Source organism: Carassius carassius, chromosome 29 (assembly GCF_963082965.1).
Source record: "Carassius carassius chromosome 29, fCarCar2.1, whole genome shotgun sequence".
Lineage (NCBI taxonomy): Eukaryota > Metazoa > Chordata > Actinopteri > Cypriniformes > Cyprinidae > Carassius > Carassius carassius.
The window spans coordinates 430,367-455,744 of record NC_081783.1 but is presented as its reverse complement, the minus strand read 5'-3'; the positions used below and the strand labels follow the sequence as shown (position 1 = coordinate 455,744).

The window sequence follows — 25,378 nt, the reverse complement described above, 5'->3', positions numbered from 1 at the left end:
ATCTGTTTCTGATGCAGAAAAGCTAGTTCATGCTTTCATGACCTCTAGACTGGACTATTGTAATGCACTTCTAGGTGGTTGTCCTGCTTCTTTAATAAACAAGCTACAGGTCGTCCAAAATGCAGCAGCTAGAGTCCTTACCAGGTCAAGAAAATATGATCATATTACCCCAATTTTACTTTTGGTAGTTCCTAGGATAGCAAAGTCCACTAAAGGAGGTAGAGCTTTCTCACATTTGGCTCCCAAACTCTGGAATAGCCTTCCTGATAATGTTCGGGGTTCAGACAAACTCTCTCTGTTTAAATCTAGATTAAAAACATCTCTTTCGTCAAGCATTCGAATAGTGCAACTCATGATCTTGGATCTGATTAAATTTTTGTATTGCATTTTTATTCTTTAGCTTGGGTTAAACTAATTAATTTTACTTTGTTGAGTCACTTGAGAAGAGATGACCCTTCAGAGGACCCCAGATGTTGCTAACCCTGAAACAACATACAGAACTAACGAATATTGCTACTTATGCAATCACATTATAATTCCTGATAATAGTGTTCATCATCTGTTTGATTATTTCTTTAATAGATTTTTGCTGTAAATTTCTGTCATATGCACATAAACTGATCTCCACTTATAAGCTACTACTAAATATTGCAGAAACTTTGTAGAAAGTTGCTTTGCAATGATTTGTATCGTAAAAATCGTTATACAAATAAACTTGAATTGAATTGAAAGAAAAGTTTTTGAAATGGTAAAAAAAAGACTTAATTATGAGATTACAAAGTCATTATGACAAGTCATAATTTTATGTAATAAATACAACTTTTCATATTTTTGATTTTATCTTATAACTGACTTATTTTTCATAATTCATACTTTTTGTTATAATTTCATTATTCCATGTCATAATTTCATGACATAAATGACTAATCTCCTAACTGAGTGGTTGCCTCATGATTTTTTTTTTTTTTAATAATGTTTTTTATTATGTTGTTATGGTTTTATTGGGTTAGTTGTATTCTTTAACCTAATCAAAACCCAAATGCAGTTTGATTGAGATTAATTGGAATGAACGATGAAAAACATGATTTTTGAATATTGTTAAAACGGAGTTATCTGTTTTTTGCAAACGAACTTGTTTTTACTAAAAAGATCCAATCCAAAGCGCATGCGCGAATGTCCTAGGCGGGGCCAGAATGATTGGCACATCATTGGCCAATGAGAGTTCGTGTCAATGGGCCAATCAGCGGTGAGTTTTCAGCGTCTCGGCCAATAGAAATGCATCTGGTTTTCATTTTAAATCCAGGCGGTTGAAAGAGCGAAACGGAAGAGCAGAAACACAGACACAAGAACTAAATAATCATCATGCAGGTATAATAATAAACAATTATTAATCATCTCATTTAAACGTAAGCGCGTATATATGTGTGTTTAGATGATGTTAGTATTGTGCGGTGACTAAAGTATTTCCTGTTAAATGAGACCGAGTGCTAAATCCACTCAGCTAACGTTAGAATGTTTCAGAGATAAGTTACGTTTTTTTTATTATTATTATTATTTTATAACTGCTGTTTTGTTTTGGTTACCCACCTGAGAGCTGTTTTGTGGATGTAAGTGATGTATTGTGTTTGTTTTATCAGAATAAAGAGAACCGGGAGCCCAGAGCTCTGCAAACACAGGTTAGAAGCTAGCGCTAGCGTCTTATTCCTCTTTAGTTCACTACAGAGTGCGCTTCATAGGGATCACTGTTTGTCTGAAGCTCTGTGTATGTGTTTGTGCTTCAGGTGGCTGCTGTGGGTCCTCTCAGAGTCAGTGTGAATCCAGACACACACGCTGTTTCAGGTAACACCTCCGGAACAAGTCCTCCTTCAGAGACTTTAGTGCACTAGATTATAGATGAGGTCTCACTGATCTCACATAGACACGTGCTGTATTCAGTCTCTGGTCTTCTTTCAGGTCCTGGGAGAGTTCCTGTAAAATCAAACACAAAGTGAGTCTGTTGTAAGAATCTAATATATTCTGTTCTTCATGGTTTTTATTCCTGCTGAAGATCATGTGACCCCTGACGTCACTAAGAAGGTTTAGATATATTTATTAGTACTGAGGAAGAACATGCCGTCCTCTCTCCTTCAGGAAGCTGTCCATCAGAGACTTCGACATCGGCCGTCCGCTGGGGAAGGGCAAGTTCGGTAACGTGTATCTGGCGCGCGAGCGGAAGCTGAAGGTGATCGTGGCTCTGAAGGTGCTCTTCAAGTCTCAGATGGAGAAGGAAGGAGTGGAGCATCAGCTGCGGAGAGAGATCGAGATCCAGTCTCACCTCAGGTGTGTTCTCCGTCCTTCAGACGCTCTGCATGACCCTGCAGGAACTAAAACCGTCTGTCTCCAGAAATTTACTTGAATCGTGTTGTAGTTACATTTTCGAGTTGACTAGTTAAAAACCGAGATTTGATCAAACGTTTGGAATGTAATCAAAATTTTATTTATTTTTTTGGTTGATCATGTTGACTAATCGTTTCAGCCCCTTCTCTTCAGGCATCCCAACATCCTGCGCTTCTACAACTACTTCCACGATGACACGCGTGTGTTTCTGATCCTGGAGTTCGCTCCGCGGGGAGAGATGTACAAAGAGCTTCAGCGATGCGGACGCTTCGACGACCAGCGCTCCGCCACCGTGAGTCACAGCATTAATCACCATCTCGGTTCAGACACTCATTTCTAAAGTACAGAGTTTGAAAAACTCTTATCGAATCGTTCAAACCTGTCTCGAGCAGTTACTGTGTTTAGGTTAGATTCTTCCCCATCTTTTCAACTACACCGTATTATCAGAGAAGTACCGTGAAGTACCGTGGTGAAAGTTATATAGTTCAGATGTTAATACTGGTGGCGATCAAAACCATTAGTGGTGATGAATCGATTTGAAAGAGGTTTGTTCACTGTAAGACTGTAGGTCACATGACTCTGCTCTTGTGTCTGCAGTACATGGAGGAGCTTGCGGACGCTCTTCTGTACTGTCACGAGAAGAAGGTGATCCACAGAGACATTAAACCAGAGAACCTTCTGCTGGGATACAGAGGAGAGCTCAAGATCGCAGACTTCGGCTGGTCCGTCCACGCACCCTCTCTCAGGTAACACACACACCCATAATGCACCGGGGCCCTTTCGTTCTGTTCTTCAGCAGTGTTTGAGTCTCGTTATCTGAACATTCATAAATCATGACTAGACATGCATAGTTTATTATCACAGACACTTCAAGAGAATGATTCTAGTTTACAACAGCTGTTTGAAACCAGGCTTAACTAAAACGATTAAAGAAAGACATTCTTGAAATAAGAGTTTAATTTCAGCTGGGAGCCAAGGAAAACATTTCTCAATTTAACTTGATGTACTGGAATAACTAAACGGAAATAAAATTAACCATATGTAACAAGTTACATGCAACGAACTTTAATTAAAATAAACTGAAAATATATTTTATACTCTATTATGTGAAGAAGACTCTTTGAAACATTTGTGTACTTTTTCAGTTTTTTTTATTGTATTTAAATAATAATACTTGAAACTGTATTAAACCTAAGAGAACAATGCTTATGTTTTTATAATGTAAATCAATACTGCATACCAAACTTCAGCAAGTATGAACATTTCATACTACCATGTTCCAAATTAAGGTACTTCTCTTGATGCAAAATCACTTAAAGGGTTAGTTCATCCAAAAATTTAGCCATAAATTACTCACCCCAAAGTCATCCTAGGTGTATATGACTTTCTTCTTTCAGACGAATCCAGTCAGAGTTATTTTAAAAATTGTCTTTGACCTTCCAAGCTGTTTGATGGCACTCAGTGGGTGTTTCATGCATCAGTCCAAGAGAAGTTTAATAAAGCGCGTCCATAAAAAAAGTGTCTCTCACGGCTCCGGGGAGTGAACAAAGGCCTTCTGTAGTGAATCGATGCGTTTTTGTAAGGAAATATCCATATTCAAAACCTAATAATCACTTTAATATAGTTTCTAGTTGTAAAACAGAAGCAGTTCCGGGGGAATGACGTATGAGGTCAGCACTGCACATGATGTGACGCACACGGAAACCGCACCGAGATCAAGCCAAATAAAATTACGTTTCATTTAACTGGATAAAATTATCACCCATCCAGGTTTTGATGTCGTTTACACAAGCAAGTCAGATAAGGACTTTGACCCAGGTTTTATTGACGTATACAACTGGGTATCATCTGCATAAATGTGATCTGGGACCTTGTGAGACTCAAATGTAACGAAGAGGGAGCATATATAAAACAAAATTGGGCCTAAAATGGAGCCCTGCAGCACCCCACCAGTAACAGAAGCAGGTTATGAATGAGGAACTCCTCGCAGTAAAATGATTCGATCCAATCTAAGGCCGAATCACACATAGCAGCTTCAGTTTTTAACCTGTTTAAAATAATAAAGTGATCGACTTTATCGAACGCCACACTTAAACCAACAGTACCAAAACTGCACAATTCCCAGAATCCACAAATAAGTTGTTTACCACTCTTAACAAAGCGGATTCATTCAGTGCTGTGCTTGGATCCAAATCCAAACTGAAAAGGATGCTATATTTTATTTTCAATAACCAATAATATGATAACCAATTTAAGAGTTTTCTCCAATACTTTTGGTAAGAATGGCGATTTTGATATTAACAACTATAGACCCAATTCAACAGGATCCAGATTTGCTTTCTTTACCAGTGGATGAACCACTGCATGCTTAAAACCGGACAGAACGGAACCTGTCTGTAAGGAGATGTTGATAACACTCTCTCTCTCTCTCAGACGGCGGACCATGTGTGGGACTCTGGACTATCTTCCTCCGGAGATGATCGAGGGTCACACTCACGATGAGAAGGTGGATCTGTGGTGCATCGGTGTGCTGTGTTACGAGTGTTTGGTGGGAAACCCTCCGTTCGAGACGGCCAGCCACACCGAGACATACAAGCGCATCACTAAGGTCCGTCTGCGTTTATTCACCTCTGCTTTTCTCTGAAATACCTCCGTTTCAGTCATTGTCTGAGAGCAGAAACACTTCAGAAGAAGTTGACTCTGGAGAGGAGTGTTTTGTTAAATACTACTTTTACTTCAGAGTCATGTGCTTCTAGAAGCTTGTGTTCTGTGAGTGAACGTCACTAGTGTTCATCCCAAAGAGGCAGAAAATCGCTCATGTTTTTCATTTAGAGCTTTGATTCTGTTATCCTCATCTCATGTGCAAACAGGTCATGTGACACTGCACATATCTCATTGAGACCCTCAAGTTTTTTTTCTTTCTTTCCGTCTTCCATATTTGCAGGAAATGCACTAAAACATCAGTCAGATTTTTAGAGGTTCATAAATACACTTGTATGGTCTCTGTTGTGCTGATGGGATTAAAAGGGTTGAAAGCATTCTTTTCAGCAATTCAAATCAAGTTTTAAGGAAAGTGTGAAATAACATTCTGACCCGATTTAGAGAATGCAGAGTTCCTAACACTGAAGTTCGTTCATGTGGCTGTGAGGTGTGGTCCTGATGTGTGTGTGTGTGTGTGTGAGCAGGTGGATCTTCAGTTCCCAAAGCTGGTGTCTGATGGTGCTCGTGATCTGATCTCCAAGCTGCTGCGTCACAGTCCATCCATGCGTCTGCCGCTCAGGAGCGTGATGGAGCATCCCTGGGTCAAAGCCAACTCGCGGCGCGTCCTGCCGCCCGTCTGCAACACACACCACTGACACACACTGCTCCAGGACCTGTTTGAGACACACAGGCCGGACTCCACCGGTGATGGCTGTGCTGTGAGCTGAATGTTGCACTGTGTCAGAAACATCGGATCGAGGGCTCTGTTCTCTCCGTGTGTGTGTGTGTGAGGGCTATATTAATTGGTTACAAACTTATTTAATTGTGACTGTTAATGAGCCCAGATGTAAACGAACTCTAAAGTTAGTCCCTTCTCCTTTACACAGTCTTGTGTGGCTGTAGTTCTGCTGTTCTGTTCATATTCATGTTTTTATATTCTATGAATCTGTCTTCTACTGAACCTATTAAATATAAACCAGTATGTTTTAAGCATGTTTGGTGTAGCTTTTTGATTAGCGCACAGTGAATGTTAAACTCCTGATGCATTCAGTTTCAGTTTCTTCAGAAAACACAGACACGGTTAGAAACATTAAACCGTTGTTTTAACTTCCATGTTGTTCAGTCTAATAGTAATTTGGCTAATACTGGAATACAGAATAGTTCCTCTGACGTCAATTTAGTTTAGTTAGCTTTTTATTTTGGTGAAACAACTTGAAGGAATATTTGAATCCCTTTATTAAGGGGGTGGGAGGGGGGAGTGTTGCGACGGTAAATAAAGAACTAGCCCCTGTTTGTTTTAGTGAGTTTTGTATAGTAGTGTAGAAGATATAAATCAGACGATTATGAGAGTGTTGTAAACTTGAGAAGGAGTTGTGGCGCAGTGGTAGCGTGGCCGAGCGGTCTAAGGCGCTGGATTAAGGCTCCAGTCTCTTCGGGGGCGTGGGTTCGAATCCCACCGCTGCCATATCGTTTTTATACCATCTAATTAAAATCGGATTTAAAACACGTCGTTAACTAATGATGACGGTTTCATGGAACTCCCCATTATTTTTTGTAGCGCATATCAAACCATAGACATGATACATATGTAATAAGTATTTTTGTCTTTTAATAAACTGTCAAAGTCACGTGGTTTCAAATGGATTGGAAATTTCAGAGGAGCGATGAACTCTACAAACAATGACGCGGATTCACGGAGATCGCCCCCCAGCGGTGAACCACTAAATCTCAGATCAGCTCATTACTTTGTAGACATTTTAATGAGACATTTATAGAATTGAAAGGAAGAGTACTAGCTAATAGTCTCTTATTGGCCTCCATGTAACAAACAAAACAAGTCTTGCAAATTAATATAATAACACATTATACAAACACTTCATATTTAATTGGATTATGTTAACTGCATAAATGTATATTCAATAAAACATTTGTAAAAGCTGTATTTATTCGTATTTGGTTTGGGGTTTAGGTGCGTTTACACAGTTTGACCAGCAGGGGTCGTTAGCGTGAATCATTTTGTGAAGCAATCCAAGTATTCGAAGCTTCGAAAAGGCTCGTTTCTCCCAGATTCTCCCTGGTTAAAACAAACTAGCTCCGCAAAAGAGCAATTATACAGACATCTCATATTTAATGGTATCTGGTGATCTGTTAATAATTGCATTTAATAGATTTCACCCTCAGTAATTTATAATCGGTTTGTAGAAAACTGTTGCATGTACACAGTTTGACCAGCAGTGGGTGGCGTTTCGTGTAAAAATCATGGACGGTAAAAATAGTTTAGAACAAGTGCAAAAAATACTTTTACAATATCAAGAACAATAAAGGACAAAATACCTCTAAAACAATACAAGGATGAACGTAAAATAAATAAACGAAAAATTCATGGTAATTATACAAGGTTAAGCATTGAAAGCAGTTTTTGACTGTTGAATTATTATTTTTATGCCCATCAAAGCCAAAACGTAAGAATTATAATAAACCAGAAAAAATGACAGTAGTGCGTTCTTAGCTTCGCTACAGAACATACATATATATATATATATATTTAATTTTTTTTAACATCATTTTTATTAATTGTTACAATTATTGCTATTATTAATATTATAAATGTATACTGTGCGAATTGTTACTAAATAAAGCATTAATATCTCTCCATCCTTCAGATGGCGCTGAATTTTCGCGCGTCTTCTTCTTCTCTTGTTTCCTGCGCGCGGTGTAAACTTCCGCCTGGTTGTTTACTCTGTGACGCGGCGGCTCGGCTCGGCTCGGTTCGGTTCGGTTCGGTTCGTCCCGGAGGTTCTGCCGGTGTTTGTGTTCCGCGATGTCGGCGCTTCACCCCGGAGACCCGCAGCTGGTGTCGATGATCGTCAGTCACCTGAAGACCGAGGGTCTGTTCGATCAGTTCCGCAGAGACTGTCTGGCAGACGTGGACACAAAGGCAAAACACGCACACATTTACCTCACAACAACACCGAAGTACCACGCTTTTACCATGATTTACACTGTTATAACATGATGCTCTCTGAAGGAAATAGCGTCACTGCTGTGATGTGTTTCCGATAATACCATCACACAACTAATAATGCATTTATAGTCTTAAAGTAATCGATGACGTTATATAAGAATATCGATTAACCGCACTTTTATCCGCTAACGGTCAGTTCAGCAGCTCACAGATGTCTGTTTGTGGTTTATTTTGATTAGTATTCTCTGAAATCTCGCACTGATGCGGAAAATGAATTAATTGCCTGTAATGGTGACCGAGTATGGTGTTATGTTTTGTTAAAACAAACAGTTCTGCTGCTTGTTATCATGTAAACCAGTGAGATCTTTCTAACAGTAGAGCAGATACTAATCTAAATATGAGTCTGTGCTCTGTATCTCCAGTGATGAGATGAGATGTAAATGATCCGCACATATAACACAGTGACTGAGAGCTGAAGAAATCAAGGCTCCTCAGAAGATGTGAGATGTTCTGGAGGCTTGTGAAGATCATTCCTCCGCTGAGGAACAGTGAAAGTAAAGCTTCTGGAAACAAACGCTCCTCAAAAGATCCTGAGGATCAGATTTGAGACTCTAAAACATGATTGATGGAGAATCAAGTAAAGCTGAGCTGCTTCAGTCCAGGAAGAGTTCATCTGGAGATATTACTGACATTATTCTGACCTTTACTTGATCACAATCAGACAAGATCTGAGTCAAGCTGGATGCTTGTACAATTACACTAAAAGAGCTTTGACTGGATAAAACACTCTGAACTGATCATTAGGAGGCGTTAGACACACACACACATCTCAGGTATGATACGGTAGCTTTATAGGGTTAATGTGATTGTTTTCTTCCTCTCAGCCGGCGTATTTGCACTTACGACAGCGAGTGGATAACTTCGTGTCCAATCATCTGGCAAACCACACATGGAGCCCACAGCTGAACAAGAACCAGCTGAGAAACAGCATCCGGCAGCTGGTCCTGCAGTACGTGTCCTGTCCGTCCGTCTGTCTGTCCGTCTGTGTCTGTGTCCTGAGCTTCACCGTGTGTGTGTGTGTGTGTGTGTTGGGGGGGGCAGGTCGGGCATGCTGGGGCAGGGAGTGGCTCAGGTCGTCGATCCGAAGGTCCATCACTCCTTTCGGCCGCAGGTGGAGCGTGTCGTCCGGAGGTTTCTGTCTCCAAACAGCCACGTGGAGGAGGATGAGCTTCCTCCTGTAGCTCCGCCCCTTCCTGTGGAAAACCAGGAAGTCGAACTGCTGACCGCAGACATCGGAAATGATCCCGGTGAGCTTCTCACACAAGAGTATCCACAGTCTTCTCATTAGAAATGATCCGGAGTATGAGTCTGGTTGTGTGGTGTTTCTCTGACAGCTCCGGCTGGGCGCTCCGGCGCTGATGATGTCCAGATCCTGGAGACCAGCGGCACTGACCCGAGCCTCGAGCACAGAGACGAGGAGATGGACATCAGCCTCCCCGAGGAGACGGAGGAGGAACCACAGCCTGGGAAACAGGAAGAGGAGGAGACGGAGGAGGTGAAGGACGAGGGAGACGCCGGGAACAGCAGTAAATCCTCAGGGAAGATCCGAGAGGAGAACCGCACAGACACAGACTCCCAGAAACCCTCCAGCGTCAAACAGAAGACCAGAGAGAGACTCAGAGAAGGTACAGCAGTGAAATAATGAAAGAAGAGTTTCTGCTATAACAGCAGCCAAACGTGACTAATAATTAAAGTGAAAGTGTTGATTCTAGAGCGTCAGTGCATCAGTGGTTGCTGGTTTCACTGGTGTGTGTGTGTGTGTGTGTGTGTGTTAGAGTACTCTCTGGAGGACTCTGATCTGGACGGTCTCAGTGACATCACAGTGAGTTCGGTCCACACCAGCGATCTGTCCTCGTTCGAGGGAGACAGCGATGAGGACGAGCCCCTGTCAGACTCCACCGAGGAGGGAGAGATCAGCTCGGGGGGTGAGAAGCGTGTCACATGATCACATGATCACATGATCAGCCGTTGTCATCGAACACAGTCAGTGTTGTCTTAATCAGCCTGCAGCACACTTCATCTCTTATAACATGAGATACTGACCAAACATATTCAATCTAGATTTTTGTAAAATGTTGCATCAAGATGTTACAACATTCTTCTTACCTTTTTTCCCCATTACACGTGTGTGTGTGTGTGTGTGTGTCTCTGTGTGTGTGTGTCTGTGTGTCTGTCTGTGTGTGTGTGTCTGTGTGTGTGTGTGTGTGTGTGTGTGTGTGTCTGTTTCTGTGTCTGTTTCTGTGTGTGTGTCTGTGTGTGTGTGTGTGTCTGTTTTTTCCCCATTACCTGTGTGTGTCTGTTTGGGTGTGTGTGTGTGTGTGTGTGTGTGTGTGTGTGTGTGTGTGTGTGTGTGTGTGTGTGTAGCTGAGGGGGGGCGGGAGACGCCGGCCAGTGAAGACTCTGAGGACAGTCGGGAGAAGAAGCCTCGTGGTGTGAGACAGGGATACGTACACAAGCCCTTCCTGTACTCGCGCTACTACAGCGACTCTGATGACGAGGTGACGGTGGAGCAGCGCAGACGCTCGGTGGTGAGAACAACTCTAGAAGCACTGTTCACCAAACACCAGCAAAATTAATTATGTGTGAAGCTGTTCGGTCTCACAAAACATATACAATGTACTTGTGTTCACAGAGTTTCGCCATCTTTCCCCCTCTCTCTCTCTCTCTCTCTCTCTCTCTCTCTCTGTCTCTGTCTCTCTCTCTCTCTCTCTCTCTCTCTCTTTCTCCTCTGCACTGCCACCTGATGACAACCACGCATACGCATTTTTAGGCATTAAATATATTATTTCATATTTAATCTTTGTCTCCTATATAAGTGCTATTTTTTTATGATGGTATTGAAACTGATACCGTTGCTATTTTTAGATCCCGTGGTATATTACTGTATTACTGCCCAAGCCTAACGTGTGCGCCAAGCTCTGATGTGATTTATTTTTTTTTTTTTTTTACATTTTTCGCAAAAGTGTTTAGTTTCATTTGTGTTCACAATAAAAACAGAAGATTTGTGCTCTTACAGGGTTAGGAAAATGTTAGATGGTGAGCATGTCTCTGGATGCCGTTCATTAATATAGCCTCCATTATTAAGGCTTTGTTCTGGTTTGCCGGTTTCTTTTCCTTAATCTTCACAGTCTAACCCTCTAATTTCGCAGGTTTATTTGATTATCTTTCACTTTTAATCACATCTGTGTGTGGTAAACATGGGAAGGGAACTGAAAGATTTCATGAATTACGAATTAATTCGATTTATTAATTTTTTCCCTTATTTCAGTTAAATCATGGGTTATTTTAGGGAACAAAATTAATGATACATGGACAATTGGCACAAATTAATAAGTCATAGGAACGAATGATACCTGTCCTGTGTCCCGCAGCCCTGCAGAGCGCCGTTATCTGATGAAATTACTTCGTTACTGCATTTCTATTGCTTTTAATGTTGAAGAACTTTTGTGTTGTTTCTATTTTAAGTTTAAATCACATTAAAAGCTGAATTAGTACATTGTGAATGAATGATGATGTATTTATATACGGTCACCGTCACTCACAGCCGCTCGCACGTGTTCTGATCATGAGCCAGACGCAGCACTATACTAAATTGGTTAACCGACCATCGACTGCCTTAATCGATTGCATCTCTTATCCACAATTAATCAATCATCGATTAATCCCTAGTTCAAACCATTCCGATCTATATTCTGATCTAAATCTCACTTTCACTCTTCAGGCCAAAGACAAAGAGGAGCGTCTGTTGAAGCGGCAGCAGAATCGCGAGCGAATGGAGGAGAAACGCAGACTGAGAGCAGCTCAGAACGAGGAACAGGGTACATGCACTGTGTGTTTGTCTGTGTGTGTGTGTGTGTCAATGATCTGATCTCTGACAAGATCTTCTCCTCAGATCAGAAGAAACTGGCGAGTCTTTCTGCGGATCAGAGACCTCGAGCCAAAGAGGCTCGAAAAGAGAAGAAGGTCCTTGAGAAGAAAGTGGCTCTGAGCAGACAGAGAAAGAGAGATTCCAGGTTTGTGGCTCACACTTTGGTTCTCTAAAGTCACCCGATCAGATTGGTGCTGGTGGTTTTCAGGAAGCTCCATATAACGTATAAACAGACTAGGCCTGCAACAATCGCTTGGTTTGATAATCGATTAATCTAATGATTATTACAGCGATTCATTGACTAATTGTTGATTATTTCACTGATTAATCATTACATTACATTTATGCATTTAGCAGACGCTTTTATCCAAAGCGACTTATAAATGAGGACAGTGGAAGCAATCAAAAACAACAAAAAGAGCAATGATATATAAGTGCTATAACAAGTCTCAGTTAGGTTAACACAGTATACGTATCAAGGGCTTTTAAATAATATAATAAATTAAAAGAAAACCGATAGAATAGAAAAAGAATAGAGCAAGCTAGTGTTAGAGGTCTTTTATGTATATATATATATATATATATATATATATATATATATATATATATATAAAATACATACACACACACTAGGGGTGTAACGGTACGTGTATTCGTACCGGACCGTTTCGGTACAGGGCTTTCGGTACGGTGCACGTGTGTACCGAATGACCGAATGCAATATTTTGTTTGCGGAACATAGCTACATTTTCTTCTTTTCAAACGAACATATTAAGTGGTGGAAGTCTCAGCGTTCAGCGCAAATCCCGCCCTGCAGCTGATTCTAGACTATGTTTGACAGGTGCAATATGCCAGTGTGTCACCGGCCTAAGGTTTTCAAAAGGCATCACGCGAGTGTGATCATCACTACAACTAGGAAAAAACGATTGTAATTCAAACGCAGCTCCCGTCAGCATTTAAACAGACCTTTGCTCTTAATTCCGATCGGTCCAACGCAATAACGAAATCTGAGCAGGTCTAAAAACTGAAACTGTTGATGCTGCATTTTACACTTTGGAAAAGTTATATATATTTTTTAAATATGAGCAGGCTTACAAGCTGGGATTGGTAATGCTGCACTGTAATCATAGTTATTTATTTATATTTTTCATTATATTTTATTATATGATATTGGTTTGAGACTGAGAGTATTTATTTAGTGGAGAACTTTGCAGCAGTATTTTATTTTTTATTCTTTTTCAATTTTATATATATATAATTAAAAAGTATTTTTTAAAAAAGTGTAAACAAATTGTTAAAAAGAGTTTATAGTAATGAACAACCTGCAGTTTAATGTTTGCATTTCTTTCCCTTACTGTACCGAAAATGAACCGAACCGTGACTTTAAAACCGAGGTACGTACCGAACCGTGATTTTTGCGTACCGTTACACCCCTAACACACACACATAATTGCATAATAAATTAAAAGAAAATAGAATACAAAAAGATTAGAAAGGTAGTTAGATTTTTTAAGAATAGAATTAGAATAGTGAGTGTTAAAGTAAGCGGGTCAAATAAAGATGGAAGAGATGGGTTTCAGCTGTCCGGATTGAGTTGGGGAGGTCATTCCACCAGGAGGGAACATTTAATTTTAAAAGTCCGTAAAAGTGACTTTGTGCTTCTTTGGGATGGCACAATCAAGCGACGTTCACTTGCAGAACACAAGCTTCTAGAGGACACATAAGTCTGAAGTAATAAATGTAGGTAAAGGGGTGCAGAGCCAGTGGTAGTTTTGTAGGCAAACATCAATGCCTTGAATTTTATACGAGCAGCTATTGGTAGCCAGTGCAAATTGATAAACAGAGGTGTGACGTGTATTCTTTTCGGCTCATTAAAAATTAATCTTGCTGCCGTGTTCTGGATTAATTGTAAAGGTTTGATAGAACTGGCTGGAAGACCTGCCAAGAGAGCATTGCAATAGTCCAGCCTGGACAGAACAAGAGCTTGAACAAGGAGTTGTGCAGCATGTTCCCAAAGAAAGGGCTTGATCTTCTTGATGTTGAATAAAGCAAATTTGCAGGATCGGACAGTTTAAGCAATGTGGTCTGAGAAAGTCAGCTGATCATCAATCATAACTCCAAGGCTTCTGGTTGTTTTTGAAGGAGTTATGGTTGATGTGCCTAACTTGATGGTGAAATTGTGATGAAACGATGGGTTTGCTGGAATCACAAGCAGTTCTGTCTTGGCAAGGTTGAGTTGAAGGTGGTAGTCCATCATCCAGGAAGAAATGTCTGTTAGACAAGCTGAGATGCGAGCAGCTACCGTGGGATCATCAGGATGGAATGAGAGGTAGAGTTGAGTGTCATCAGCATAGCAGTGGTATGAAAAGCCATGTTTCTGAATGACAGAATCCAATGATGCCATGTAGACAGAGAAGAGAAGTGGTCCAAGAACTGAGCCCTGAGGCACCCCAGTAGTTAGATGTTGTGACTTGGACACCTCACCTCTCCAAGATACTTTGAAGGACCTATCTGATAGGTAAGACTCAAACCACTGAAGTGTGGTTCCTGAGATGCCCTTTGCCAGTAGGGTTGATAGGAGGATCTGGTGGTTAACCTTGTCAAAAGCAGCGGACAGATCAAGCAGGATAAGTACTGAAGATTTGGATTCCGCTCTTGCCAGTCTTAGAGCTTTAACAACTGAGAGCAAGGCCGTCTCAGTTGAATGTCCACTTCTGAAGCCAGATTGGTTGCTGTCAAGGAGGTTTTTCTGTGCAGAAATGCAGCCTTGTGTGCGTCGTCTTTTCTTGAATTGCATCCAGGAGAGCTGAATTTCAGGTTTGCTCTACAGCGCCACACTGGTCAAAACTGTGTTATTACAGGCCCTTACATGAGATCAAATGACTTTTCAACTACAAAAATATTTTTCGACAGTTTTTTGTTTCCGATAATGTCGTCTAATTGTTTCAGCCCTGAAACAGACTACGGTTACGTTTACTCACTGACTACGTTTACAAAGTTATTAGTAATCAAATTATTTACCTTATCCTAAATTAGACAATATTATGATTAAGGTGTTTACATGATCAAATAATTCCCAAGCGACGCCAACATCATCATGTCCTCTCCACAATTTCAAGTATAAACATTGTTTGCCTTTATGATGCCATATGCAGTTTTGGGTGTTTGTTTCAAGCAATAAGTCCAAAGTACTGTGGTTTACAGTGAATTTATAACAACTAAGAGGCATTGTTAGACCCCCTAAAACCATCTTAGCTGTTATAAATTCACTGTAAACCACGGCTTCACAGGGGTTTATTGGTTTTATTAAACAATTATTCCATATATACATAGTAAGATTTCACAGAATAAAACAGAGCAGATATAGTGTAATGATATTGATAAAAACAGTATTCTTCCACCAAACAATGTAGTTCCTCAGAAACAGTTGTGGTTGCAACAAAGTGGTTGCCGAGCAACACACAAACGTAAACAAAGAGGTGTATGTTTGTAGAGTAATTTACAACACATCTCAGCCAATCAGAACCAAGGACCAGGACGATCTGTTTTATAATCAGAATTTTACAAAAGCTTCAAGTGCAGTTAATTATTTCTCATGCTATACATGCAAACTGACAATGGTGTTGTTGAAGCCATGCTCTTTTGTTTGCCGTCAAATGGTTGAACGCAGCTGTGTGTGTACAATTGTATCCTACAGAAAAGAAGATGAGACGAAGAAAAGTGATACTGAAGGTGATTCAGTCAATAAAGATGTAAGTGTGTCTCATTCTCCAGCTCTCTCTCTCTCTCTCTCTCTCTCTCTCTCTCTTTCTCTCTCTCTCTCTCTCTCTCTCTCTCTCTCTCTGTCGTTTGGGACGATTGTATGAAACTACAGCAGTTTTTTTATTATTTGCTGACTCTGTCGGCAAAAGAGATTAGCAATGGGATCTAATTCTGATGGCTTTGCGTCTTTGACTGCACGCCATGGGTGCAAGTGTTTATCAGACGAAACCGTGTCAGTAGAAGATTGTTTAATTGCTGTTAGCAATGCAGTTGGTGCTTTAAACATCTTGTCTGCATCGAGAATGAATAAGGCAGTTGTTATTTTTTTGAGGGAAACGACTATGGTTGCTGATTTGGTTGAACGTGGATTATCTGTGAAAGATGCATTCATTCCTGTTTTGCCGCTGTCTAACCCCTCAAAAAAGTTATCCTCTCCAATGTTCATCTGTTTATTCCAAAGGATACACTTGAGCGCATTCTTGCGCGTTATGGCAAGTTAATGGGACCGATTAAAATGATACCGCTTGGTTTAAAAGCCCCACAATTAAAGCACATAATGTCATTTAGACGTCAAACGTACATGATTTTAAATCCTGAATTTCAAAATCTGGAGGTTGCTGTGAAACTGGCATTGAATGGGAAAGATTATACGATCTTTATCACTGTTGATTCAATGAAATGTTTTACTTGCTCGATACACATGCAAGTGTCAAAGTTGATGAGGAGCTCAAAGTTGACGGGGCAGTTAGTGATTTAATAAAATACCAAGGGAATCAAACTGAGATTGAGAACATACAGGTACAAAGCAGCAGCTTGTCACAGGATGAAGACCTAGATCTGTTGTCACAGAGAACTGATGATTTATCTGAGAATGACTCTGAATGTGAAGAGTATGATGTAAATTCACAAGGGAATTCTGCTGGGATTTTATTTCCCAGTCAAAGCTTCCTTTTATACATTTCAACAGTTGAACAATTTTCTGGATGCTACTAAGAATCAGAGAAAACCCAAACTGGAAAAATATTTTCCTGATTTGGAACTTTTTGTTGAATCTGGTGCTATTGCAATGCGAAAGGCGACGTTGGAGGAACTGGATCAACCGAAACGCTACAGGCTTAAAAAACTTGTTAGTGTAGTTAAGAAGCCTAAATTCACATCTGAAAAAACACTGATTCTATGAAAAGTGTCAAAAGGCAGATGTGGTGGGTTGCTTTATACCCCATTGTGATTATTGTCATGACCTTTTTTAATATTGGGTCTTTAAATATTAATGGTTGTCGTAGTATAGTTAAAAGAAATGATCTTTTTAATTATTTAATTCTTAAAAAGGCTGATGTGATCTTACTCCAGGAAACACACACGGATTTGCAGAATCAGTCACAGTGGCTTAGCGATTGGAAGGGTAATGTGTGTTTGAGCCATGGCACAAATGTTAGTGCAGGGGTTGCAGTATTGTTTTCACCCCCCGGATTGGTGGTAATGTTAAGAGTATTAAGATAATACCAGGGAGAATTTTACGAGTAGATGTTAATTTAGGTGACAAAGTTTTTTCCCTGTTTAATGTATATGCTCCAAATGATGGTCGGGAGCGTATTCGTTTTTTTGAAAAGTTATCAGATGCGTTATCGCACTGTCCCCAGGATAATATTATTATACTGGGGGGTGATTTTAATTGCACTTTAAATCAGCAATTGGATCGGAATCATAATGAACCACATTCCCTTTCGGCGAATACTCTTAAAAGAATAGTTGATCAATATAATTTTGTTGATTTGTGGAGGGATACATTTCCTGGGCTTAGACAGTATACCTGGATGAAAGTGAACTCAAATAATATGTCTGGAGCCAGGCTTGATCGGTTTTATACAGAAGCACGTAATAGGGGAAGATTTTTTAGAAATTCTATTTCGCCTACTTTTCTCTCAGATCATCATTATATTTCTATGGCTATTTCTGTTGAGTCCACCAAATCTTATAAATCACTCTGGCACTTTGATAATAGGTTACTTCAGGATCACGTTTTTATTCACTCTTTTCACCTTTTTTGGGATTCTTGGAGAGAGGAGAGAGTAAATTTCCAGTCTTTAAGTCAATGGTGGGACGTTGGCAAGATACAGATTATAATTTTTTGTCAGCAGTTTACTGCACATAGCAGGGGTGCCCTACTAGAGAAAATGAAAGCTCTTGAAGAAGAAATTCTTGGACAAAGTAGTCTTGTAGTCACTATGTGCTTTCAGATCTCTACTATCACTACTAACACTCGGAGAGCACGCTATGGACGTCGCAGGAAGGCCTGTCTGACAAACCTACGGCCTGTCCCTCTGACCTCTACTACTACGCTCTCTAATCCAGTTGGTCTCTGGACTAGTTAACAAAGCAGACTTCATTTCTTCTCTTGCTACTCATTCCGGTCTCAACTTCATGGCACTGACAGAGACTTGGATCAAACCTGAAGATACTGCCACCCCTGCAGCCCTCTCCACTAATTTCACTTGTTCCCACACTCCTCGTACCACTGGGAGGGGTGGAGGGACAGGTCTCCTTATATCAAAAGAATGGAAATTTGATCTTCAGCCATCACCTACAGGTACTGGTTCATTTGAATCACATGCCATTACTGTAACCCACCCTGTTAAAATCCACTTTGTGGTCATTTATTGTCCCCCAGGTCAATTGGGAAACTTCTTGGAGGTGCTGCTATCAAACTTTCCTGAAGATGGTACTCCTCTGGTACTGCTTGGTGACTTCAACATCCACCTAGACAAACCCCAGGCTGCTGACTTCAAAACTCTGCTCGCCTCATTTGATCTCAAGCGAGTGTCTACTACAGCGACTCACAAATCAGGCAACCAACTGGACCTCATCTACACGCGCTGTTGCTCTGTGGACAACTCTTCAGTTGCTCCACTGCACACCTCAGACCACTTCCTCATTACTGCTAACCTAGCACTTACTCCTGAAGTGCCTCACACTCCAACGCAGGTCACCTTTCGATGGAACCTACGCTCACTCTCTCCATCTCTCCTATCTTCTGTGGTTTCATCCTCGCTTCCTGCACTCTCTCAGTTCTCTGCTCTGGACACGAACAGCGCTACGGACACTCTTTGCTCCACTTTAACATCTTGCTTGGACAACTTTTACCCACTGTTGTCTAGAACAGCACGCACTGCCCCATCTGCCCCCTGGCTGTCTGAGGTTCTCCGTGAACATCGCTCTAAACTCAGGGCTGCAGAGAGGAAATGGCAGAAATCAAGAAACTCTGCAGACCTCAGTGTGTATCAGTCTCTCCTCTCTTCCTTCTCTGCAAATGTCTTCACGGCTAAAACATCCTACTACCACAACAAAGTTAACAGCTGTTGTGACGCTCGGACACTCTTCAAGACTTTCTCTTCTCTTCTTAATCCGCCGCCACCACCTCCTCCATCGACTCTTACAGCGGACGACTTTGCAGTTTTCTTCACAAATAAGACGAGATCCATCAGAGGCCAATTCTCCACACCGCTGACTGAGGACAACTTCACAATGACCGATGCACACTCTTTATCCTCCTTGTCCCCACTCTCAGAGATGGACGTCTCCGAACTTCTCCTGTCCAATCATCCTACTACTTGTCCACTTGATCCGATCCCCACTCACCTCCTTCAAGCGATCTCTTCTTCAGTCATACCTTCGTTTACTCACGTTATCAACTCCTCTCTTCACTCTGGAACATTTCCCTCAGCATTCAAGCAGGCTCGGGTAAGCCCACTGCTCAAGAAACCATCTCTAAATCCAGCGCTTCTTGAAAACTACAGACCGGTATCCCTTCTTCCATTCATTGCAAAGACACTTGAGCGAGCGGTGTTCAACCAGTTTTCTATGTTCCTTGTACAGAACAACCTCCTGGACAGCAACCAATCTGGCTTCAAAAGTGGCCACTCAACTGAGACTGCTCTGCTCTCGGTTACTGAAGCCCTGCGACTAGCAAGAGCAGCTTCAAATTCCTCGGTACTCATCTTACTGGACCTTTCTGCTGCTTTTGACACTGTTAATCACCAGATTCTCCTGTCCACCCTCAGAAAGATGGGCATCTCTGGAACCGCACTCCTGTGGGTTAAGTCCTACCTCTACGACAGATCCTTCAGTGTGTCTTGGAGGGGTGATGTTTCAAAGTCACACCACCTTGCTACTGGGGTTCCTCAAGGCTCAGTACTTGGACCACTTCTCTTCTCAATCTACATGACATCATTAGGATCTGTCATTCAGAAGCATGGCTTTTCTTATCACTGCTACGCTGATGACACCCAACTCTACCTCTCATTCCAACCAGATGACCCGACGGTAGCTGCTCGCATTTCAGCCTGTCTGAGTGACATCTCTAGCTGGATGAATGACCATCACCTTCAGCTTAACCTTACGAAGACCGAACTCCTGGTGATTCCAGTTAACCCATTGCTTCATCACAACTTCTCTATACAGCTGGGCTCATCAACCATTACTCCTTCGAGGACAGCTAGAAACCTAGGAGTTGTGATGGATCATGAGTTAAGCTTCACAGACCACATTGCTACAACTACCCGGTCCTGCAGGTTTGACTTATACAACATTAGGAAGATTAGACCCTTCCTGTCAGAGCAAGCAACCCAACTTCTTGTCCAGCAGCGAGGGTTGTCTTCAATGAGCCAAAAAAGCTCACATTCCTTCACTCCTCATCAGGTTACACTGGCTACCAGTAGCTGCTCGCATCAAATTCAAGGTACTGATGCTAGCCTACAAGACGACCACTGGCACGGCACCAACTTACCTAAACTCATTGGTTAAATCTTATGTGCCCTCCAGAAGTTTGTGCTCTGCAAGTGATCGACGCCTTGTGGTACCATCCCAAAGAAGTTCAAAATCACTCTCAAGGACCTTTTCCTGGACTGTGCCCAGCTGGTGGAATGACCTCCCAATCTCAATTCGTACAGCTGAGTCTTTACTCATTTTCAAGAAACAGCTAAAGACTCATCTTTTTCGCCTGCACTTAACCAACTAACACTAGCACTTTTCCTTTTCTTGTCTTTTAATAAAAAAAAAAAAACCCTACCTATGCGTTCTATACTAGACTAACTGAGACTTGTCATGGCACTTGTATACTGTTGTTGTTCTCTTGTTGACCTGACTGCTTCTATTGTTCTCATTTGTAAGTCGCTTTGGATAAAAGCGTCTGCTAAATGATTAAATGTAAATGTAAATGTAGTCAAAGTACTACAAGCTCTACTTCCACTGATTCTTTCGAAAGGAATAAATTTCTTTTACGCAATTTAGTGGAAGAACAAGGTAAAACTGCCCTTTTAAGGGCAAAGTTCACTCGTCTAAATGATATGGACTCTCCTACTGCTTTTTTCTTCGGACTTGAAAAAAAACAACAGCACATAAGCATCTTCATCAACTGAAACTCTCAGATGGATGAGTATTAACAACACAAATGGAAATTAATTATTTTGCTATGTCTTTTTATGAAGAGTTGTATCGTGCAGAGCCTTGTAATGGAGTAGAAGCAGACATACTTCTGACTGACTTGCCACAATTGTCAAACAAGGATAAGATGGATCTTGAGAGTCTTTTAACAATGGCTGAACTTTCAAGAGCTGTTCAGGAATTGAATCCTGGAAAGTCACCTGGATTGGACGGTCTCTCAGCCGAGTTTTATAAGGCTTTTTGGAACTTAATTGGTCAGGACTTTTATGACGTTTTGGTGGAAAGTATTGAAAAAGAGACCCTTCCTCTAAGCTGTCGGAGAGCAGTTTTAACTTTGATCCCCAAAAAAGGAGACCTTGGTTGTTTAAAGAACTGGCTCCCTGTCTCCTTGCTGTGTGTTGATCTTAAGATATTTTCAAAAGCCTTAACCAACAGATTGAAAAACTGTATAGAAACCGTCATTCACAATGACCAGTCTTATTGTATTCCTAACCGAACAATATTTGACAATGTTTTCTTGGTTAGAGACATTATTACAGTGGCAAAAAGGCATAACTTGGACATCGGCCTTCTTTCTCTGGACCAAGGAAAGGCCTTTGATAGGGTGGACCACTCTTATCTATTTAAGACACTTAAGGCTTTTGGATTTGGTCAGAATTTTGTGTCCTGTATTAGGCTGATGTATAATGATATTTTTAGCATGTTAAGAGTTAATGGTACATTAACAAGACCCTTTTCAGTGACAAGAGGAATAAGACAAGGGTGTCCTCTATCGGGTTTACTCTATGCTATTTCTATTGAGCCTTTTTTAAGTCTGCTGAGAAAAAGACTGTGTGGTATTGGTGGTTCTGGCTGCCCTAAAGTTCCCCAAGTAAAACTGATAGCATATGCCGATGATGTACCTCTGATTATTAAGAATTCAAAGGATGTTGATAATATTATTTCATGCTTGAATACTTTTCAGAAAGCTACCTCTGCATGTATAAATTGGGAAAAATGTACTTCCTTGTTGATGGGAGACTGGCATGGTACAGGACCTCCTCAGTTGCCAAGTCAGTGTAAATGGGCCCATGATGGCTTAAAAGTTATTGGTATTTATTTTGGAACTGACCAGTACATGGAGAAGAATTGGGAAGGAGTGTTTGACCGGGTTATTGGCAAAATCCAGAAGTGGAAGTGGATTCTCCCACAGCTGTCCTTTAGAGGGAGATGCCTTATAATTAATAACCTGGCAGCTTCAATGCTGTGGCATAAGGTTACAGTGCTAAATCCCCCTAAAGAACTGTTACTAAAGGTTCAAAGGGCATTTGTTGAATTCTTTTGGAATGGCCATCATTGGCTTCCTCCTGGGGTTCTCTATCTTCCCGTTTCAGAGGGAGGTCAAGGCCTTATACACGTTGAATCCAAAATTGCAGCAATGAGACTGCAAACATTGCAAAAACTGCTGTACTGTTCAGATGGAAAGCCATGGATTGATTATTGCTTGTATATTCTTAAAGATCTTGGAGGAACAGATCTTGACAGAGATTTATTTTTAATTGAGAAGCCTTATGTTGAAAATGCGAATTGCTCTCTTTTGAAATTTTATGAATCCATTTTTCATTCATGGAGTTTGTTAAAGTTCTCAAGAGTAGATGATGAAAATTATGGGTGTTCAGAACCTCTGTTTTTTTAATCCTCTTTTTAAGACACAGTTTTCATTATCGGGTTCTGTAATTAAGTTGTTTCTGAATGCAGGAGTAACTAGAGTTATGGACCTGCTCGATACAACAAGAGGTCAGTGGCGAACGGTTCAGTCACTTGCTGACCAGGTTGGGATAAGGTCAGTAAGAATGGTGGAAGGGATGGTTAAGAGCTTTAAAGCTTGTTTCCCCCCAGCATTAACTTCACTTATAGATTCTGTTTTAATTGATGGTTTGGTATTTAAGACTTTTCCAGCATTAAAAGTTGTTCCAAAAAAATTGGAACTTGAAGAGAATACTAATAGTTTCTTGTTAAAGGGGTTTGCATTTTTGGATTTCCAAAGAATGGGGAAGAAAATAATTTACCATATTTGTGCTAAATCCGCACACTTTGAACAACTGAAGGAAAGAATAGACACTAAGTGGAGAGCTTACCTTTCTGTGCCCAGAGATGTAAATCCCTCGTGGAGGCTGTTGTACAAACCCCCAGTTCCTAAAAGATGTGGAGATCTACAGTGGAGAATACTTCACAATGTCTTGGCTACAAACAACTTTGTTTCCAAGTTCAATGAAATGGTTTTACCTGAATGTTCTTTTTGTAAGGCCTCTGACACTGTGTTTCATTTATTTTGTGAATGTTCAAGACTGGCTCCACTTTTTGTACTTTTGGGAACACTAATTACGAAATTGGGATTTTCTTTTACAAATACCCTTTTTATCTTTGGTTGCAAGTATAACCAATCATGTCGTGAAAGGTGTGTACTTGCCAATTTTTTAATAGGACATGCCAAGTTGGCAATCCTGAAAACACATCAATGTAAAAACGTGGGTCAAGATGTTGACTTGTTGCCTCTTTTTAAATCATTGGTAGAATTTAGGGTTGCTGTTGAATTTGCGTATTATAAACAAACTGATAATGTACTTTTTTTCAAAACAAGGTGGGGTGTGAGAGATGCTTTAGTGACAATGAGTGAGTTTGGAGACATGGTTTTTAATTGGTAAAATTGTTCTGGTTTTATTTTTTGTTTTTGTATTAGTTTTGTAATGTTTTGAAAAAATGGTGTAAATTAAAAGAAGTTTAAAAGTCAAAAAGTCTCTCTCTCTCTTTCTCTCTCTCTCTCTCTCTCTCTTGCTGTCTGTCTCTCTCTCTCGCTGTCTGTCTCTCTCTCTCTCTGTCTGTGTCTCTCTCTTTCTCTCTCTCTCCCTCTCTCCCTCTCTCTCTCTCTCTCTCTCTCTCTCTCTGTAGTTAACACTTCTGTCCGTCTCTGCAGGTGAACCCCGTGGGTCTGAAGCGACGGCCGTCTGATCTGGAGGAGCAGCAGCGCAGGAGGAAGACAGACAGCGAGGAGAAACTCCCTGACAAAAACCGCATTCACTCCTTCATCCTGGACCTGGAGCTGGGAACAGAAGAAAGCCGGAAAACAGTTCGCAAAGACTCGCTTTCCAAAGAAAAAGAGTGCAAAGAGAAGGAGAAAGAGCGCGGCGTCCCTGACGAACGGCTCAAGCACAAACTCAAGACTGAGAGCAGGAAGAGCAGAGACGCCGCGGCCGACGAGAAAGACGGAGGGACTGCGAAAGCAGCAGCTGATGAGAAAAAGGGGTCAAAGGTCAAGCAAGACAGGAAGAGTTCTGTGTCTTCCTGAGAAGGCAAGACGAGTGTGTCTGAAGCGGCAGATGAAGGGAATCTGAAGAAAGGAATGATGGCTGTGAATGAGAAGGAGAAACCAAAGGGCGATTCAAAGCAGCTCCGGCATCTGGACTCCACCGGCTCCTCAGAGGAGAGGTCAGAGGTCGAGACAGGTTCAGAAGTCAGCCAGAAGAAAGACAAGAAGCCTAAAGAGATTCCCAAGAGGTCAAAGAGCCTCTCGGAGGCTAAACCGGGAGAGAAGCCCAAGGTACGGATGGATAGGAAGGATTCGTCTGTGGACAAGACTCATCCGCAGAAATCCGGCTTGGAAACCGAAGGACTGAAGGTCAAATCCCTAATGGAGAAACACAAGTCTAAATCCCAGAATCCTAAATCAGAGAAAAAAATAGAAGCCAAGACTAAACCAGGAACTGCAGAACAGAAAAAAGATGACAAGAAAACTTCAGAGGAGAAGGACATGAAGGTTGTGAAGAAAACGACTGAGAAGAAGGTGCAAAAAGATTCAGACAGGAAGTTGGGAGGGAAGGAGAATCTGCCGGATACCGTCTTCAGTACCACACCTTTACCTGACGACCCTTACGCCACCCTGAGCGATGTCACTCCCGAATCTGAGGACGAGGAGGCGGTGCCTAAAGAGCCCCGCCCTCTATCTGCAGAAGCCGACGCCCTCTTGAGCCTGATGGACGTCCGCACCTCACAGCAAGAAACGGAGGCCGATAGGAAGATGAAGGAGGCGGCGCTCACGCTGCTCTCCATGGATCCGGATATCACTCGCTCCTCGGATCTCACAGCCACAGACTCTCAGATCGCAGTGGAGACACTTCCTGTAGGCATTGTGGACACAGGAAGTGTGTTGGAGTGCTCTGAGACCGATACCA

The 25,378-nt window shown here is 41.3% G+C and overlaps 2 protein-coding genes and 1 non-coding gene across 3 annotated transcripts; all 3 read left to right on the top strand.

Annotated features, from left to right (window-relative positions):
• The first annotated feature begins 1,264 nt into the window (after positions 1-1,264).
• LOC132109365 (aurora kinase B) lies at positions 1,265-6,066 on the top strand. Its single transcript, XM_059515387.1, has 9 exons — positions 1,265-1,368; positions 1,638-1,676; positions 1,782-1,839; positions 1,954-1,987; positions 2,131-2,319; positions 2,530-2,668; positions 2,974-3,122; positions 4,810-4,984; positions 5,562-6,066. Exons 1-9 carry the CDS (start codon positions 1,363-1,365, stop codon positions 5,730-5,732), a joined length of 960 nt encoding a protein of 319 aa, XP_059371370.1. The 5' UTR covers positions 1,265-1,362; the 3' UTR covers positions 5,733-6,066.
• Positions 6,067-6,459: 393 nt separating this feature from the next.
• trnal-aag (transfer RNA leucine (anticodon AAG)) lies at positions 6,460-6,541 on the top strand. Its single transcript has one exon. It is a non-coding gene; the product is annotated as a tRNA-Leu (tRNA).
• Positions 6,542-7,781: 1,240 nt separating this feature from the next.
• On the top strand, positions 7,782-24,495 carry LOC132109299 (biorientation of chromosomes in cell division protein 1-like 1). Its single transcript, XM_059515310.1, has 10 exons — positions 7,782-8,014; positions 8,926-9,120; positions 9,162-9,348; positions 9,436-9,726; positions 9,877-10,026; positions 10,466-10,629; positions 11,823-11,919; positions 11,994-12,114; positions 15,667-15,721; positions 24,124-24,495. The coding sequence occupies exons 1-10, from the start codon at positions 7,898-7,900 to the stop codon at positions 24,493-24,495; spliced, it is 1,749 nt and encodes a 582-aa protein (XP_059371293.1). The 5' UTR covers positions 7,782-7,897.
• The last annotated feature ends 883 nt before the right edge of the window (positions 24,496-25,378 follow it).

Excerpts from the sequence above, each read along its gene's own strand:
- LOC132109365 (XM_059515387.1), top strand. Across the intron at positions 1,677-1,781 it reads CCAGAGCTCTGCAAACACAG|GTGGCTGCTGTGGGTCCTCT; the intron begins GTTAGAAGCTAG and ends TTTGTGCTTCAG. Across the intron at positions 2,669-2,973 it reads ACGACCAGCGCTCCGCCACC|TACATGGAGGAGCTTGCGGA; the intron begins GTGAGTCACAGC and ends TTGTGTCTGCAG.
- LOC132109299 (XM_059515310.1), top strand. The coding sequence starts at position 7,898 with ATGTCGGCGCTTCACCCCGGAGACCCGCAGCTGGTGTCGATGATCGTC. Across the intron at positions 10,027-10,465 it reads GGGAGAGATCAGCTCGGGGG|CTGAGGGGGGGCGGGAGACG; the intron begins GTGAGAAGCGTG and ends GTGTGTGTGTAG. Across the intron at positions 10,630-11,822 it reads AGCAGCGCAGACGCTCGGTG|GCCAAAGACAAAGAGGAGCG; the intron begins GTGAGAACAACT and ends TTCACTCTTCAG.